This window comes from Amphibalanus amphitrite, unplaced genomic scaffold (assembly GCF_019059575.1).
Source record: "Amphibalanus amphitrite isolate SeventyFive unplaced genomic scaffold, NRLGWU_Aamphi_draft 000181F_arrow, whole genome shotgun sequence".
NCBI classification, from domain to species: Eukaryota; Metazoa; Arthropoda; class Thecostraca; order Balanomorpha; family Balanidae; genus Amphibalanus; species Amphibalanus amphitrite.
In genome coordinates this window covers 649,051-667,126 of record NW_024881676.1, presented here as the reverse complement: position 1 = coordinate 667,126, position 18,076 = coordinate 649,051, and the positions used below count along the sequence as shown (strand labels likewise).

Genomic DNA, 18,076 nt, shown 5'->3' with positions numbered 1-18,076 from the left:
CCGCCGCCGCCGCCGCCGAGCCTCCTCTTTTGTCCGCGACGGCCGCGTCGGCGGTGCCGTCGGCAAGACGCACGCTCCGGGGACGCATGCGGCTGAGGCGGGTGGGGCTCGGCGCGCGGGCGGCGTCGGCCCGGCCACCAGACGGCACCGCGGCCCGGGCAGCGCCGCGGCGGCCGGGTACGGCCGGGTACGGGTCGCCGGGTCATGCTCTCACCCACACCGCGTGGTCGCCATCGATTGGCGACTATCGGTCCGCCGCGCGGCGGCCGCAATCGATAGCGGTTACGTTGCGACCGGCTGAGAGAGGCGCGCGCCTGAGAGAGAGAGCAGACCCGTTCGAGCGCAGGTGTCACTCGCCGGTCGATGCTGCAATCGATAGGCGCGCAGATTTAAAATACATCGATTTCCCAGCTCTAGGTCAGGAAGTGCCATTGATGGCGGCGCGTGACGTAGCCCTCTCGCGGTGTGGCTCCTCTCCGGGTGGACCGCCACGTGAGCGGCCGATCGACACGGCTCGACCCCGCCGCGCAGGGTCACCGGGCGATCACTGAGACGGCCGCCGGCCGTGGGGGTGTGTCCAGTAGGGCGGAGACGCGGGCCCAGTGACGTGGACAGGTGCATCGGCGGCTGGTGATCAGCTGGACTGACTAACACTTACAATAGGCTAACCGGGCTGGCCAATATTGGGTAGAATTGTTTTTTTTTTTGCCTGCCTCTTTTCATTTGCGCCGAAGTACACTCGTAGCCAGTTGGTTGTCTTATTTATCGTTATGTTAGAAAAGTCAATGGTTATTGTTCCTGACAAAAGTGTATGAAATACCGGTAGTGCAGTCAACACCTTAGTGAGAATAGGTACTCGGCTTATCTTTCGTCATCAAGCGGGGCTGGATGCCGAGTTAAATCAAATTCAATTCATCAAGCTTAATAATAAACATTCTTTTAATGCTTTATCAAAGCAGTGCCCGTTTCTAATCAGACTAAGCAATATAGCCGTTTACACGACGGATATCTGGTAACATTTGGTTCACATTTGGTGCAGATTTGGTACAGATTTCGTCAAATTAGGTTCATTGTGTTACTTAGAAGTTATTAGTTTGGGTTGCACAGCTGCTTATGTATCTGATTTTTCAATTTATTCGACAATCATGTGAAATAAATGCATGATATGAAGATATTTGTTGAAAAAGAGATTTGGTGCAGCTTTGGTCAAATTTGGTGCAGTCGCTAAATACCTAACCCATCGGAAAAAGGCTAATATGACCGTTTTTAGGATTTAGAGGGGAAAATATCAACACATGCAAACGCAAAAAAAGAGATGAATGCCTCTCATTTTCATCTGAATCCCGTTGGAAGCGGGTGCGATTCGGTTCGTCCCTTCCGGTAAGGCGAACGGGGGCAATGTTTCGTTTTGGAGTTGGTTTTACCAATGCCCATTTCAACACAGACGCTGGTGGTAGGTGCCCCCGCCGAAAGCGCCCGTCGCCCGATGGTCTAGTTAGTAGAGCGATTAGCCGGCCATCTGCTCTCCCTCCCCTTCCCTCCCCCCACCCCAGTTTCCGCCCCTGGCGCGGGCCGTCCGCCCCAGTTCGCCCTGCTACCTGGCCGGCTTTGACGCTCGAGCAAATACGGGCGGGCGCCGGGCCGGGTCGCCGCTGTTTCGACACGGCACGCGCCAGCTGCGCGCTGCTGACGTCACGCCAGCTGTGTCGCGTCGCGAGCGCCATGGGAGCCGCCGCGGGAGAGGACGCTCCGCCGCTCCGGCGCTCCGGCCCCCGCCGTGCCGCGCCGCCGCGCTGCCAGCCGGCTGGCGTCTTGTGCCGCACCGCAGTCTCCTGGAACTGGAGGATAGGCTGTGCCGCAGCACACGTGCGCTCGGCGGGATAGTCTGGTGTTCAGGCGAAAACGCCTCAGCACAGAGCGAGGCGCAATGTGGATAGGTAATTGTAATGGCTTGGCGGATACAGACCGGCGATTTCAAATGGGGGGGGGGGGATTTTCACTCCCTCTGACATTCCCTCTACAGACTAAGCCGTTCGCACTTCGCTGTCGGAACAAAAAAAAAAAAAATTGGTGGAAATATGTTCGATTCGATGCAAACATATTGATAATATTTCTTTGGTACAATTCATTTTCGAAAGCTGAAAAAGACAGACAACTAGAACTAAAGGCTTTTTAACTATGGCATATAGGCCAAATTTTGAAGACCTTGCATATATATGCGTAATGCGCGCATATGTTGGCGCACTGCACGAAGCTCGTACAGCAGGTACTTTTTTCAAAACACTTAGACAAACGAGTAACCGTATCAACATCGCTTCTTTTGGACAGTAGGTACCAGCTGCAGCGGTCAGTGAAAGATCTTAACCGTCTGACCCTAGTCACATTGCCGTTTTACCCATGTGGTAAGACGGTTTTTGCAAGGGCTGACGAAAATAGCTCCAACGCATTTGCTTTATGAGCTTAAGTCTCATCATCTGGCAATTGCAAGTAAAATATCTAAAGAACGTCTTCACTCAGTTTCACTCACGTCTCGATAATATTTCTAAGCAGCCGAAAAACGTCTCTAAAGTTACGTTGACGTATACTTTGCCCAGATATTTTTTCTGAATTGAAAAGGTCAGTTTTCGCTTCGGTAGGTACTGAATTGTTCATAAGCAATTAAAAAATCAGGAAACTTGCATCTCCCTTTCTTAACGGGTTAGTTGGATCCTGATCAGGTACGCATATAGGCACCGATATGGTTTCTATGCTTCTTTAAATTTATAGCGGATGTTCTTTTTGACTCTCTCACCTATCCGTGCTTCTATCCTCAGGATACTGAAATCCTTCTCCTCCACGCCTCAACCCCCCTCCGGGCTGGACAGGCAACTTTATCTCATGCGGGCTGCTCCCTTGGAGCGGCACCGCTGCTCCTGAGGGAGCGCACCCCGTAGCCGGGTGCAGTGAGTGCCTTGGGGCTGGGTGGCCTGTCCTTTTGGACGGGCTCAGCCCCGGCGACTCACTAGGGTGCCTGCCCAGACCAATGTCTCCCCCTTATTCCTATCATCCTTCCGGCTCTGCAATGGTCTTGTCGACCGAAAGGGCCAAACCCAACAAAACAAACAATCTTTTTGACATATTCGATGCTAAATTCAGCAAACATGAAGCTAGCAATTAAATGATTGCCTCGGGTAAGTACAAATCCGTTCTTGAACAAGAAGTTAAGCTTAATGAGGTAATAAATTGAAAGGTGGAAATGGCATGTTTCAATTAAGTGCTCGATATTTATTAGAAGGAAGTATTTAATCACCAATGTAATCCTAAACTGTCAATGCATGCATATTCGTGCCAAAATCAAATGACCGCGTCTGAAAATACCCGGCACGCCTTCTTGTCATGAATGACACATGCTAATGTTTAGGTATCATGTTCTTGGAACTGTTTAGTGCAAGGTTATGAAATGACCTTATCCCTGTTTATTATAAGTTGAAAAACCAATGCTTAAACTTAAATTTACTGTGGTCGAGATTTTAGTTATTGGGGCTAAGTAATTTAAAGTGTGTGATGTGTTAAGAGTTAAAGAATTCCGAGAAATTGTTTAGGGTGCATTTATTCGTACCCTGCACAAGCAATAAGCATGGCGAATAAAAATTTACCGATTCGATCAAAGGTGTAACGAATTAACATTCGTTTAGATTTTACATGGCTAATTTACCTACATTGAAAGGACGAATTTTAACCCTTTAACTTGATATTAGGCACGCTACACGCTATTGCACTGAATGTAAACGATAATTGAACCCAGAGAAGAGTTAATTATGCCTACCATTGCCACGTGCTGAGGAAATCATGACAGTCGGTACTGTGTAAAAAAGTTAAAACAATCCTGGTAGAACATCTGTTTTACTGTGACCCGGTAATTGATAACACAATTCCCCGTGACATGTGCATTGTGCAATGTGGAATTTGTGCATTGTGCGGTGCACGTAGAAACGTTTGAACTATGGAGTACCTATGGTGTACTTGATGTCAGTCTGTCCCCAATATCGCTAAAACGTTTCACATTATCCTTTGGCATAGAGCGGTATTAACCAGAAGGGAAATCCGCTAGCCGCCGCTCGGTTCAAAGTAAGTCGTCCATAAAACCATCCCCGAACGGTGATGCAATACATTTAGGAAAATACGCGGTATATTGTATGACATTGCCCCACTGTCAGATGGATTGCCGTTGATGGATTGAAGGTATTACCGGTCACTAATTGCTTTTTCATTGTGCGTGCGCACGAACCAGACATTTCCACTATGTGCTGGTCGTATACTGACCCTAAGCGACCTCTGGGCCCGCGCGGGGCTGTGGGGCCGGGTCTTGGGGCTGGGTCGGGCCCCGCCTGTCTGGTCTCGTGATGGTTCGCCTCGCTGGTTGAGACGGAGGACGACCGCTGCAGTCACGGACTCACGGAAGGACGACAGACACCCGGATTAGGATCGGATGGGAACATCGTGCACAGCAGTGTGTTGGGGATTGTTGGGAACGGCGGTGACCCCTCGGTGTGAAGGACAACTTTGATGACACTTCTGTGTGTTAGGAGTTCATATAGGTATGTCTCGGTCTGGGGACAATAAGGACACCATGGGTATCAGGATTGGTACTGCACCTCGGACCTCGGTGATGTCATGCGCCAGGACTGAATGGATAGACCGCTGACTACAGCATTCCAGGATTGCAGGACGGGGTGGGGACGGCGATGACACCATGCGTGCGTCTGGAGCTAAGGGCGGACTGGGGATAGACGACAGTGACGACACCCCGTAGGGGAAGCCGGGGGAAGCCCGTGCGCGGGGGAAGCCCGGCCACCCCGTTTCCGGCTAAATTATTCACAATAAAATGTTCAACTGTTTGTCCTTTCAGCGTGGCAGCTAAGGTAACGCCAGCAAAAAAAGTGAAGGCTAACAAAAATTGCATATTGTTAAAGTTATAGAGCAAAAATGATATTTTAAGGGTTTTTAGCTAAAAAGTGAGATATGTTGCACTGTTAATGTTATACCATACAGTACTAATATTTATACGAATGTTATGTAAGGACCGTTAAAGTGTTTGTTGTGAGGGGTGACGAGGCAGGCTGGCTTAAGTATGACATTTTTTCGAACATCGCTGTTCTGAAATAAAAATTAGCACATTGGGGTAACCCCGGGCGAGTGGCCAAGCTTACCCCCAACCGAGAGCAATGCCATTAAACCACTGTTTTCCATGAGATAATAGGTGCTGAGCAGGTTTGGTTTACACCTATATCAAAGATAAATTTCGAAAATAAACATGTTATCATAAACAAAGCCAGTCATGTCACTTAAGGTCAACTAGGGTCAAACTACGTTTTTGCAGATAACGCGACAGACAATGAAGCTAGAGCTTGAAACATGGTGTCGTTGTGTTCTTCTTCATCAGCCGAGTCGAATGATATGCAATATGATGCATAGACATTTTAAGGAATTTTGAAATACACATTTTTTGTCAATTTTGCATCACGATTTTCATCGACTTGTACTGTATATGTGGTAGACGCTAGCTAAAATACCAGTAGTGACATAAACTCTAAGACGTCCAGAGCTAATCAGTAGGGGAAGCGGGGTAACACCGCCCCCTAAGCTTTTCGCCAAAATGAGAGAATATGTGTGAAGTCTCTTGGTAGTTATTGTCTTGGTTACAATATTTAAACATTTGCTCACGTGTTTTAGGTACTTATTTTGCATGCTCCTAAAAGGTTTTCATGTATCACGACTTTTAAAAATACCTTGCATATTTGCCGCCTACAAATTGTGTGGGTAACCCCGCCACCGGTGTTGATATTAACCCAACCCATCCCTACGAAAGCTTTTAATTGTTCAGAGATCGCGTGCGATGAGTTTCCTGTCGGTAAGTGGTAATTTTCGCAAATAATCGGTAATGGACACCTAAATAGGTATAGGTTCATCAGCTGTTTGCCAGTTTTATACAGCTGGCAAGTGCTTGGTCGGGATGCATGAAAAATATAAAATAAAAAGTCAAATAAGCTGCTTATTCCCGACTTAGGAACATCTACGAACATAAATAAAGCGTGTCTTTGGAATTTCATCACTTATCACGCTACGAACAGGAAACACCGCAACCTCAATTGGGGTAACACCGCTACGGGGTGGCGGTGTTCCCCAATAAGTGATCACAAGCAAAAATCGCCAGCGGCAAGAATGTACTACACGGTTCAAGCAAACCTATCTTACTGGACAAGCCGATCAGTTATTTTTCGATGTAATCAAGTAAATCAAAATGAGTCTCTACTTAAAGACATTCAAAAGTGCTCCCAACTCATCGAATTTTTATAAGAGAATGTGCATTTTTCTTTAAATGCCCACAATGAGCTTCGATTACACTGAAACACCGGAACATAAATCAGAAGACGCTTACCTTCGTGCGGTTAATAGGAAATAACGGATTTTTACACTTTATAGTTCATACTTTCGCCGCCAGATGGGTGGCGGTGTTTCCCACAGTGGCGGTGTTCCCCCCGCTTCCCCTACCTTAATATTTCACTTTCCGTTAATATTTGGAAGACACATAATGGTTTCATCAACTCGTTGTAAAGCGCTGGGGAGGTGGCCGGCGTTACCCCTATGCCGGGCTTACCCCAGAAAAATCAACACTTTTTTAAAACTCGATTTTCTCAACCTTATACTTATTCCACGAAACCGAATTTTTGGGAAGACACGGCCAATGAACTTAGCTAGCTAACAGGATATCAACATTTTATACAGCACGTATGGTATGTAATAAAAATGAAAAAGAGCTTACTATGCCGGGCTTCCCCCGGCTTCCCCTACTGAGACGGACTGTGTTGTAGCTACAGGGGTCAGGGGTCAGAGCTGACTCACCCGACCGTCCCGACTCGGCCAGCTGACTCACGCTAAGCCCGACTCCGACCGAATATAAGCTTAGCTGTCTGTGGGATTGTGACTTCCGCCGGCCCCAGCTATAGCCTCAGTCTCAGCCTGCCCGACCCTGGCTCCATAACATGGCTCGTCGGCGATTATAAGGCCGGCCAGTTTCGAGTCTGTAAGTCAGCGTATCGTGACAGACACCAGATCTAGAGTAAGGAGCTCAGCTGAGCACTGAGCTCCTCCCAGTACTAGCTGAGCACTAAGCTCAGTGAGCTAATCCAGCGCAGTGGGGAAACTCACACTAACCCAGTGCATGAAGCTCAGGATGACTCAGGCCAGCGCACTCAACTTAGTGAGACAGTCCAGCGTAGTTTGAGCCCTCAGCCCAGTGCACTAAGTTCAGCCCAGAATATTTAGCTCAGACCGAGCCAGCGCACCAAGGTCCAGTCCGGCGTGCTCAAGTCCAGCCCAGTTCAACCCAACACACTCAGTCCAGCCCAACACACTAAGTCAGCCCAGCGCACTTATAATAAGCCCAGCCCTGCCCAGCGCAGTGCTGTGCAGTGTCATAGTGCCAGCCTGTGTCCCCACCGAGCGGTGCCCCATAGTCACCCTCCGGCCGAGGTGCCCGCAAACACCGGGCTGTGTACACAGCTGGGCCCAGTTACCCGCAGTCCCGCTCCGAACGAACGGTGACTGTTCATACACTCCGAGTCCCCTATCAGCACTCTGAGTTCCGTGCTGGCACTCTGGACTCCGTTCCAGCACCATGAGTTTCGTGTCAGAACTTTGAGCTTTTATCGGCACTTCCATTGCAGTAAAGGCACTCCGGGGCTTCGTGTCAGCATTGGTAGCTATGCTGACACTCTATGAGTCACACATAGGCACTCAGCTTTGTGCCATCGCTGGGAGTGTCGCATCGAAACCATGACTGGTCGCGTATCGGCTCAGAGTTCTCCACCAGCACTGGTGAGTCGTGTGTCGATACCTATAAGCTGCATCACTCTCGACACTCTGAGTTCGGTCTTGGTTATTAAGGATTGCTGTCAGGTCAGCAGTCATAGGATCGTCTCGACACTGATGAGTGTGGCGTTGGCGTCTCGTCAGGCGCTGGACGCTCCGCGTTTCGTCTCTCGTTAGGCGCTTCGCATCCCCCACGGGTATCCCTTTGGCCTCATGGCCGGTGATCGCTGACCGCATGGGGGTCGAATGAGAGACGGTAGACGGTGACGAGGATGTTTAGCCCGCAGTGCCACCGCCTCAATTAATTTCGATCTCATAGAGTGTCCCGTGGCTGGATGTGGCAGTCATCAGAAAATGGCTCCCTTTTGGACATAAGCTTTAACGGGAAATGGAATTCATACGCACAGCTCAAACAACTTACGGACAGGAGACGAATCTCCAGTAATTGTCCGGCTAGCCCACCTATGTCGCCACTCGGCTATTCAATCTACATGCTGATGTGGGCGTGGATAGTACCTTTGTCGTCGACTCTGGTGCAATTTATAATTTGAACCCGGCCTGGTTCCGGTGCTTCGGCCGGCACCTGTGTGTATGAGCGTTACCATGGCGACGCGTGCTCAAACATTTGGCGAGCCAGCCATGCGTCATTCGGGCTCATTCATTACGCTATTTACAACATTGTGCTATTACGGAGGGACCAATTTCCAAACATTTCCCTCGTATGATAACGAAGCGGCGCTTTGCGGCGCGGCGTGGCGCAGTGCGCGGCGCGCGGCGGCGGCTCGGGGCTCCGGCGGCGGCGCCGTGACGGTGGCGCCGCCTGGCGCCGGCCGCCGCCGGACCCTGTATTGATCGGCGAGGGGAGCCGCCGCCGCCGCAGTCCGCCCGGCAAGATAAACTCGCGGCGCGCCGGCGGCCCGGCCAGCGCGCCACCTGAGCTCGGCGAGCGCACGCGAGGGTGGCCCGGCGCCGACCCCGGCCCCGGCCCCGGCCCCGGCGGTCGGCGGCGGCGCGGCGCCCCGTGGCCCGGCAGTCGGAGCGCACGCACGGACGGCCGCCGGCGAGGCACGGCGCCCCCTCAGACGTGCTCCATATGGCCTGAAAAGGCGCCCTGCTGCACGGCGCAAATAGTAGGCACGCTGTGAGTGCAACCTCAGATGTTGGTCTTCTGCGTGCCTTATGAGCTTGTGTCAAGAATTGTCAGGAAAGTCGTTCGAAAGCATGTCCTTAGGAAAACTTTCACTATACCTACACAAGTACCTACCTAAATGCATGGGCATACCTAATTTCACCAAAACAATCATCGTTCAGCGATGCCGCTGGATGCATAGGTATCGGCCGTGGTCACGTTGTGACTAGATTCGTCGTTACTTTTTCTGAAAGACGTATCCGTATGGCATTCAATGAAATAAAGTAAGATTTGACATTTTGCGAGTGATAAGTGTACCTACCTACCTAATTAAAAAGGTTCGCAGAGTGTAGCTTTTCCTTGAATTGTAGGTAAAATGACCCACCTCCTTCATTACTTTTTGTTCTCGGCCATGATGTTTAAACGGCTGCTTGAAGTTGGATAAATATTTTTTCAGCACCAATGAAATTTCCTTTCACGCTCTATTCATACATCCCGTGTCCATATCCATGGATGCCATTCATTTCTGCCCCAGGACCTCAACACTGCTGGGTCTCTTTCACTGCACTACTGCCACCTACATGACGTGAGCCCTCCTGAACCCCGCCACCTATCGGCAATATGCGAAACTTTAGTGGGCACCACTCGCACAGCAGCGTCGGCAAATAACCGTGCGATAACCGATAACCTGCTGCTGTCCTCGGGACTCGGAACACGTCCTGCCGACCGATCGATTCCGCCACAGGAAAAACTTCAACTGAATATTCCTTCTTTTAGGGGGGCGCTGCCCTTTTGACAGAGGCTCTGTAAGTGTAGGTACTCCATCAGTAAGATCGTCTTGTCGTTCCGTGATTTATCTTGCCGTGATTATTCCATCTGCTGTGTGGAATGCCCACATGCTTGAGTCGTTACAGCTCAAAGTAGCACTACATTGTGGCTTAGTTAAGATCTGAAAACACATCTCTAGAGAGGTTTTGGAACATGAAGTCCAACTAAAAAAGCAACGACCGATAAACAGCGACCGATAGTCCCACTTTGGACAACTACGCTTATGGGAGCCGCTCAGATAGCATTCCGTATTTGCTGAGCTATTTGCCCTCAGTCTCTATCTGCGAGAAGAGAAACGCACAGACCAAACAAACACTGGTGTGAAAACAGCCACCCCGACCTACTACGCTCGAACCCCGGCGCCCCCGCCCCCGCCTCGGCCGCCGGCGGGGTTACGTTTTACCGACACTCGTGAGGTTTCCGATGAGTCGTACTCTAGGCTTCCCAGGCTCAGTCCGCTATTTCTGGCACAGCTCTGTCCACCCAATGTCACACCTGTCCTGTGTCCCATCCTCTCCCCTTCGACCAGCTCCCTTCCACTCTCTCTCTCTCTTCCCTCCGACCAGCTCCAGGCTCACTCACCGTCCCTCGTTCGTCTCCGCCACACGCGGAGCCGTCAGGTACAGTTTATTCTACATATCTCCAGTGAAACACCGCCACAGACACTACAAAGTCACGCGCGTACACACGACACCGCGTGCCGTCACCGAGAGGCGGCGTCCCGCGCGCCCGGCCCTCTGTCCCGGGCAGAGCGAGGAGGCTGGATGGGGAGCTGCCGGACAGACCCGCCCGCCGCCGATCCTGGTGACACGACACATCACACGCGCAGCCACGCGAGCGTACGCACGCACAGACGCATCCAGAGCTATGAAAGACTCGCGCGCTCAGGCCACTGCTGCCGGCTGGCCGCCCGGCAGCGCAGACGACCCAGGTGACCTGGGACGACCCCGAGTGACCTGACCTGACGTACGACCGTGGGTCAGGACCTACGGTAATCTTATCGGACCTCGAAGGACTACAGATGACCCTAAAGATACAGACGCACCGGTCACTTCTACCGAGACCTAGCCGGTGGCTCCGGCTGTTTTCTGGTGACCCCGGGTCACGGCAGGTGACCTCTGTTGACTCCGGCTACCCTCCGCACCATTCGGCAGTCCTTTCAGCTCACAGCACCCGCACCTACGACGCTCCACGTAAAATATCATAAACCTCTAAAAGGAGCCGAGTATAAATAAATAAAACTCTATGCCACCGGCCCACAATAGTATGATGCCCGCTCCACGAAATGCGACTAGTCCAAGCCGAGAGAACCGACGTCCACCGTCCACTCTAGCCTCAGCCCGCTCTCCAATACACCACTCCGCACAGACAGACAGACAGACAGAGACAGACAGACAAAACGAACACGACCACGAGTGGGGCGGGCAGCGCGGCGAGTGGGGCGGGCAGCGCGGCGAGTGCGACCGAGATCCCGGGGGCGGGGCGGGCGCAGTTCGCCCCCGGCCAAAAACAGCACTAGCAAGCGTCGGGAGCCGCGGAAACGGAAGAAAGACGACGGCCTTGAGGCGCGGTCGGCCGGCCGGCGGACGGCGACCTGGCGACCTTGTGTCGCTCCCACCGGCCGCTGTGCGCGGCGGCTCAGAAGTTCCGGGTGGGTGCGTCCGCGCCAGTCCGTCTCTGGTGAGAGAACTCCTTCGATATTGTCACCGGCCACCCGCTCACAGTCTCTCGCTCTATTGTCGCGGTTATAGTAACACATCTCCGCCGGGCAGCCGCGGTGGTCGGCAGGCCCCCACGAAATGCCCGCTAAGGCATCGTGGTGGTACCGGGTGCACGCCGCGCGGCCCGTGAGGGTAATCCGAAGACAGCTCCCAGTCTGCCAGCTCTACGGACCTCACCTATTGTCCGGGGACATCCCCAGACCTACTCGCGGCACGGGACTGTCCCGATCAGTCACCATCGGGGACTCCCGTCCCGAGCGAGTGCCATTACGGAGCGGCCAGCACCAGTGACCTACCTCAGTGGTAGCCGGTACTGACACCAGTCTACTGCACCACTGTTGGGCACCACTGGTCAGCACCAGTTACCAGAAGAGACCCCACGGCGACGACCGTTTACCGAGCCCGCCGGCTGCTGTTGGCAGGCACTGACGTCAAACCGACATCACACTGACGTCATAACGGCGTCATACTGACGTTATCAGAGCATCCCCTGACACCCTGCCGCCTCAGCCGAGATCGGTGTGGGGTGACGACTGTGGACCGAAATCTCGTCCGTGGTCCGTCCGACCCGGCGCTCCGACAGAGCTGCAATCGTCACTGAAGTCTCCAGCACATCTCAGTCCTGTGACGTTTCACACTGAGGTGCGGCAGCGGCGCCACCTAGCTGGTCTCGTAGCTGGAGAGGAGCGCCGAGTCTACTGGCTCCATACAGCTGGGGCAGGTGAAGCTGCGCATCAGCCAGTCGTCGATACACTCCGTGTGGTAGGTGTGCATACAGGGCAGGTAGCGCACCCGCTCCCCCACCGAGAACTCAATCATACAGATGACGCACCTGTGGGTGGGACACATCGGGGGGACGGGTCAGACCTGTCCTCTGACGACGCAGGACGAATCGTAATGGACCACTCACCCGACTGCATAATAGATGAGGGACTTCACAACACGCTGACGCCACACGAGTCTCACAAAGGACACGTTACGTCACTGATTGCGTAGGTACGTCAGTTTCTCGGAAAGGTCCATATGAAAATAAGGCATATACTGCAATACTTTTAGACTGACACTATACCGTAGTCAGCCAAATGATCTGAGAAGCAAGAACTGATAATCAAGGGAATATGGAGCTTTGATGTGCATTTATCATACATAAAAGATCGTGCTATTACCGAACCAAACCCGTAATCCGCGTCATTTGAGTAGCGGTAGGTATATCGTTTGACGGATAGCATGCCTTAGGTAAATGGAATGCTAAAATAACATAAATACCACAAACGAAATATCAGCTATATCTCAAGATAAGACGAACGAATGCGAAGTCACCGTGCCGAACTCACTCTTTGTTTTTCCGGGCGGCGCCGTCGTACGTTCCGGAGGGCAGGTGCTGGATGAGGCCCATGCGTTTGGCGATCTTCACCTGCTCCTCCTCCGTGAGCTGGGCGGCCGTGCGCACCACACTGGGTGACGGGTAGTAGACGGCCGCCCGCTCCGGCTGCTGCTGCTGGTGATGGTGGTGGTGCTGGTGCTGTGGTGCAGGATATTCACCAGTCAGGGCATCACATAAAGGGTTCATGGGGTTCAGAGACACAAGATGAGCCACTCAAACAACATGACCAAAAGAGAAAGGGTTGAAATTGAGAGGAAGGGAAGCATTATAAAAATGAGTCAAACTGGTAAGGAAAAGAAACAGATATTGAGTAAAACAAAAAGAGCAAATGGATAGGCTACATAGAGGATGTAAGCCTGAAACTGGTGTGGATAATAAATAATGTGTGATATGTATAACTGTGCGGGGTCGTCTACGCAGCGCTGGGGGGCGCCGGGGTGTGTGTGAGCGTGTGAGTCGGGCAATAGAGCTCAGAGCTGAGCGTGTGAGTCGGGCAATAGAGCTCAGAGCTGAAAGGTGTGTTTTGTCGGCTGTGAGGCCGGCCGGGCTGGTGGTGATCTACGGACAGATCAAGTGGCGACGAGGCTGAGACCGTTCTCGCCTTGCCTGTGACCGGTGGTGGAACCACCATGGCGTCGGCCCTTATCGGGAGCGTCGGTGAGTACGGCGACGACGGCTCGGACTTTAACGAGTACCTAGAGCGTTTTGAGCAGTTTTTGGCTGCTAATGCGATCTCGTCAGCGACAAGGAAACGTGCGGTGTTTCTGAGCGTCTGTGGTCCCAAAGTGTATTCAACTCTGCGCAGCATTTTCGCGCCTGATCTGCCAGCCACGAAAATTTTCGAAGAGTTGGCGGAGGCAGCGCAGCGGCATTTCGCTCCGAGACCGGCTATAATTGTGTCACGGTACCGGTTCAACCGTACCACGCAGCAAGCCGGACAAACAGTTGGAGCGTTTTTGGCAGAGCTGCGGCGCATTGCCAGAGACTGTGCCTACGGAGACCGCCTAACTGAGCAGCTTCGGGACCGGTTCGTGTGTGGGATAAGTAACCCGGGAATGCTGAAGCGGCTACTGCAGGAAGGTGACAATCTGTCGCTCGAACTGGCTGTCAAGATAGCGACTGCGATGGAGACAGCAGCCGCTGACCTGCAGGATATCGCCTCATCGGCAGCCCCGCTGGCAGGCACAGCAGTGACCGGCCCGGACCCGCTGCACGCAGTCTCCGCTGTCCTGCCGCTCGTGCTGTCGGTGGATGCCAGCCCCTACGGGCTCGGGGCAGTGCTGTCCGAAGTGGACTGCTCCGGAATGGAACGGCCAGTGGCGTATGCATCGCGGAGCCTGGCAGCAGCAGAAACCAACTACAGTCAACTGGACAAAGAAGGACTGGCGGTGGTCTTTGGAGTAAAAAAGTTTCACCAGTTCTTGTGCGGTCGGCACTTCACTGTGCAGACGGACCACAAACCTCTCCTGGGTCTGCTAAGCAGCGACAAGCCTCTGCCGCTGATGGTATCGCCCAAAGTGGCCAGGTGGCGACTCGCGCTGCAAGCGTACCAGTACAAGCTGGTGTACGCCCCCTCGGCACGGCAGGCTCACAGCGACGGACTGAGCCGCCTGCCCCTGGCAGTGTGCCCTGCTAGTGTTCTAGACCCCGGGGACATTGTCTGTCTTCTTGAGTCGGTGGACCAGATGATCCGCATCGAGCAGATCCGTCGACGCACGAACTGTGACCCCGTTTTGTCGCGCGCATATCAGGCGGTGATGAACGGTCGTTGGACGGAGCCAGTGGATGAGGAACTTCAACCGTTCTATCGGCGTCGCCTCGAACTCAGTGCTCAAAATGGAGTGGTCCTGTGGGGTAACAGAATCGTGTTGCCCACGGCCCTTCGGAAGCAGTGGCTCTCGCTTCTGCACGAAGGCCACCCTGGAGTGGTGGCCATGAAAGCAAAGGCTCGCGCCCACGCGTGGTGGCCGGGCATGGACGCAGCTATCGAGTCGACGGTCGAGAGCTGTCAGGCCTGTCAGCTGAGCCGGCCGCGGGCACCTCCGGTGTCTGAGAGTCCGTGGCCGTACCCGGATGCGCCCTGGGACCGCCTGCACATGGACTATGCGGGGCCAGTCCATGGGATGATGATCCTGGTCATCGTGGACGCTCACTCGAAGTGGATCTCAGCGTACCTGACACCGTCGGCTACAGCAGAAGCGACCATTGAGCGGTTGCGGATGGCGTTTGCGGAGCACGGTGTCCCTCGCGTGGTGGTGAGCGATAACGCGGCGGTGTTCACGGGAGAGGCTTTGCGTCATTTTCTAGCGCGTAATGGAGTGCAGCAGGTGTTCTCCCCGCCTCTCCACCCCAAGTCGAACGGACAAGGAGAAAGCGCCGTAAAGGTGATCAAAACGGGGCTTCAGAAGCGGACTGATGGATCGCTGCAAACGCGTCTGAGCCGCGTTCTGTTCCATTACCGGACGACACCCCATTCAGCAACGGGAGTGACGCCCGCGGAGCTGCTCCATGGGCGCCCGCTGGTCACTCACCTGGCGCGGCTGCAGCCGGACCGCGCCCTGCTCGACCGTGTCCGAGCCAATCAGGAACGCCAAACGCTGGCCAACAACCGCCATTCGGTTGCAGTGCGACAGTTTGCGCCCGGTGATCTGGTTTATGTGTCAGCAGTGGATCAGAGGCCCTGGCAACCGGCCGTGGTGGCATCTGTCTCCGGCAGTCAGTGTGATGTGAGGCTGCCGGATGGCCGTGTGTTCAGACGGCATCTGGATCACCTGCGAGCTCGGTCGGCCGAAGGCTCGCCGGTGGAAAGGGAGGTGTTGCCGGTTCCGGATTGTTCTACTTCACTGTCTGAGAGCGTCTCTGGTCGAGCGAGTGCTGGTCGTGAGGGTGGCGGTGGTGTTGGATCCCCCAGCTCACCCTCAGTGAGTGTGAGACGCTCACACCGCGAGCGAAGGGTGCCGCTTCGGCTGCTCGAGACGTAAACTGCACGGCACTAGTGGTATAGTGCTCATGCAGGTCTTTCCCCTGTGTGATGTCAATCGCTTTTTTTTTTGCAACAGCCACCGGTTTTAGTTCAGGAATGTCTAGTCCTTTGTTGCTTACTGATTTGGACTGCCTTTATCTTACGGTGGAGGAGTGATATGTATAACTGTGCGGGGTCGTCTACGCAGCGCTGGGGGGCGCCGGGGTGTGTGTGAGCGTGTGAGTCGGGCAATAGAGCTCAGAGCTGAAAGGTGTGTTTTGTCGGCTGTGAGGCCGGCCGGGCTGGTGGTGATCTACGGACAGATCAATGTGGATGTAGAGAAAAGTGAGATAAAAATGAGTAAGAGGTAGAAGAGCCATGAGAAAGACAAGACTGAGTAAAAAATAAGAAGAATGCAACTATGCACTTGATGAACATAGTTGGAGGGATCACTAAGGAAACACAAAAGGAAGAGGGACAGGAGAGAGGGACAAAGTGAGAGAGAAAGGGAGTGAGAAGGAGAGGGAGAGAGGGGGAGGGGAGAGAGAGAGAAACAGTGATAAACTTGATAAGTCTCTTTATCATTATGTCACTTAGGCACTTCCCATATTAAAACAGTGAAACCAAAACACATCAACTGAAACACTCAACTAATGCTTGATCATGATAAATTAACCAATCAATCTAATCTTGTTCCACATCAACATAGGTATTTATGAGGTGGCAAGCTAACCAGGCTTAGCATATCCAAAACTTAGCTGCTAGTAATTTCATACCACACTTCTTTTCCACTACACATGTGACATTTGGTCAAGACACCACTTAATGCTCTGACAATGAGAAATACACAGGTACATACCTACCACAGACTTGAAAATACACATTATAACAATGGATCAAAATCATCATTTGTAGAGGTAGGCATGTGTAAGTGTGGATCAATAATCTATTGTCAACTGAAAGCAAACTACCACCAAGTTCAAAGTTCCGAAGAATGTGACGTACTCCAAAATCAAAGAATGCTTAGGTTGCAAATGAGCTTTAAAGTTAAATGATAAATAATCCACCTAGAATACCACCTTAGAGCTCATAAACATGCAAAGCATGGAAATAAGCTTACATAAATGACACACGACATATGACCTTGAACATCAACAGCATGCAAAGATCTCAGCAAATTACCTCGGGATCATACACAGGTGGTATGCCAAGTTGATCTGATGATGCAGAAAATCTTCCTGTATCTGAACCAGGCAGCAGAGACATGTCGTCTGCTGCCTGAGCCTTCAAACAATTGCCCATTGTCACGGTCCTATGTCATACGCACAAAGGAACAACGTGAACGAGGTCGACTTCTGGCCGATAATGAAGATGACTAGTATAGGAGTTGGGAGAGGCCTCCCACTCCCAACTTATGTTGTGACTCCTATGACAATCTTTGGTGTAGGTTACAGCAACTTCAGTCACTGGCCGAACAAAGAACTAGCAGCAGATCACTGACATCAGCCGCGTGAGACACCTTCCCCCGGCTCTCTCTATCGCCTGGATAAAAATAGGCCCCGCCCATCCCAATCAGCTGCTGCATGACGAGTTGATGACGACAACCACTACTTACCAGCAACCAATCTAGGGATAGCGTACGTGACAGTAATGGTGCAGCGGTTGCAAAATATTACATTGTTATTCAAACGTTTTGCTTTTAGGGCCTTGTTAGATGAGGATGAGGTTAGATTAGATGAGGTGTTGATGAAGGCAGGTATTTTTTTAAAATATTTTTTTTGACAATTTTTTGCCCTTGTTTTACTTAATAGCTGAACCCGGGACCACCTGAAGTCTAAACCTTATTTTATATAACATGTCAATGCTGATGCTGTCTTGAAATGTGAAATTTAGACAATGGTAATAGGAATAATGAATAGCAATTTCACCAACAACATTTTAATCTCTAGGAAGTGCAATTAAAATTAAAATCACTGTCTGCCACACTGCTCCATCCTGGTCATGCAACCAACGTTCATGGGTGGTGTTTCACGGCAGAGCACGCACTGCAGTGCTCAGCACTGCAGTGCGCTGCTTGTGTCAGAGCATTGGGTTTCCATGGCAGTGTCAACAAACTTCACTGTGACGCTAAGCTATGACAGCATCCCAGAACGCTAGCACGCTGCGGTACCAGCACCAGCAGCATGCTAGCAGTATTTGAA

At 52.3% G+C, this 18,076-nt stretch overlaps 1 protein-coding gene across 1 annotated transcript; it reads right to left on the bottom strand.

The window, feature by feature from the left end:
* Positions 1 to 10,422: 10,422 nt before the first annotated feature.
* LOC122384094 (RING finger protein 11-like) lies at positions 10,423 to 17,603 on the bottom strand. Its single transcript, XM_043371098.1, has 3 exons — positions 17,058 to 17,603; positions 12,864 to 13,051; positions 10,423 to 12,361 (listed from the first exon to the last, which is right to left on the bottom strand). Exons 1-3 carry the CDS (start codon positions 17,175 to 17,177, stop codon positions 12,190 to 12,192), a joined length of 480 nt encoding a protein of 159 aa, XP_043227033.1. The 5' UTR covers positions 17,178 to 17,603; the 3' UTR covers positions 10,423 to 12,189.
* Positions 17,604 to 18,076: the final 473 nt, after the last annotated feature.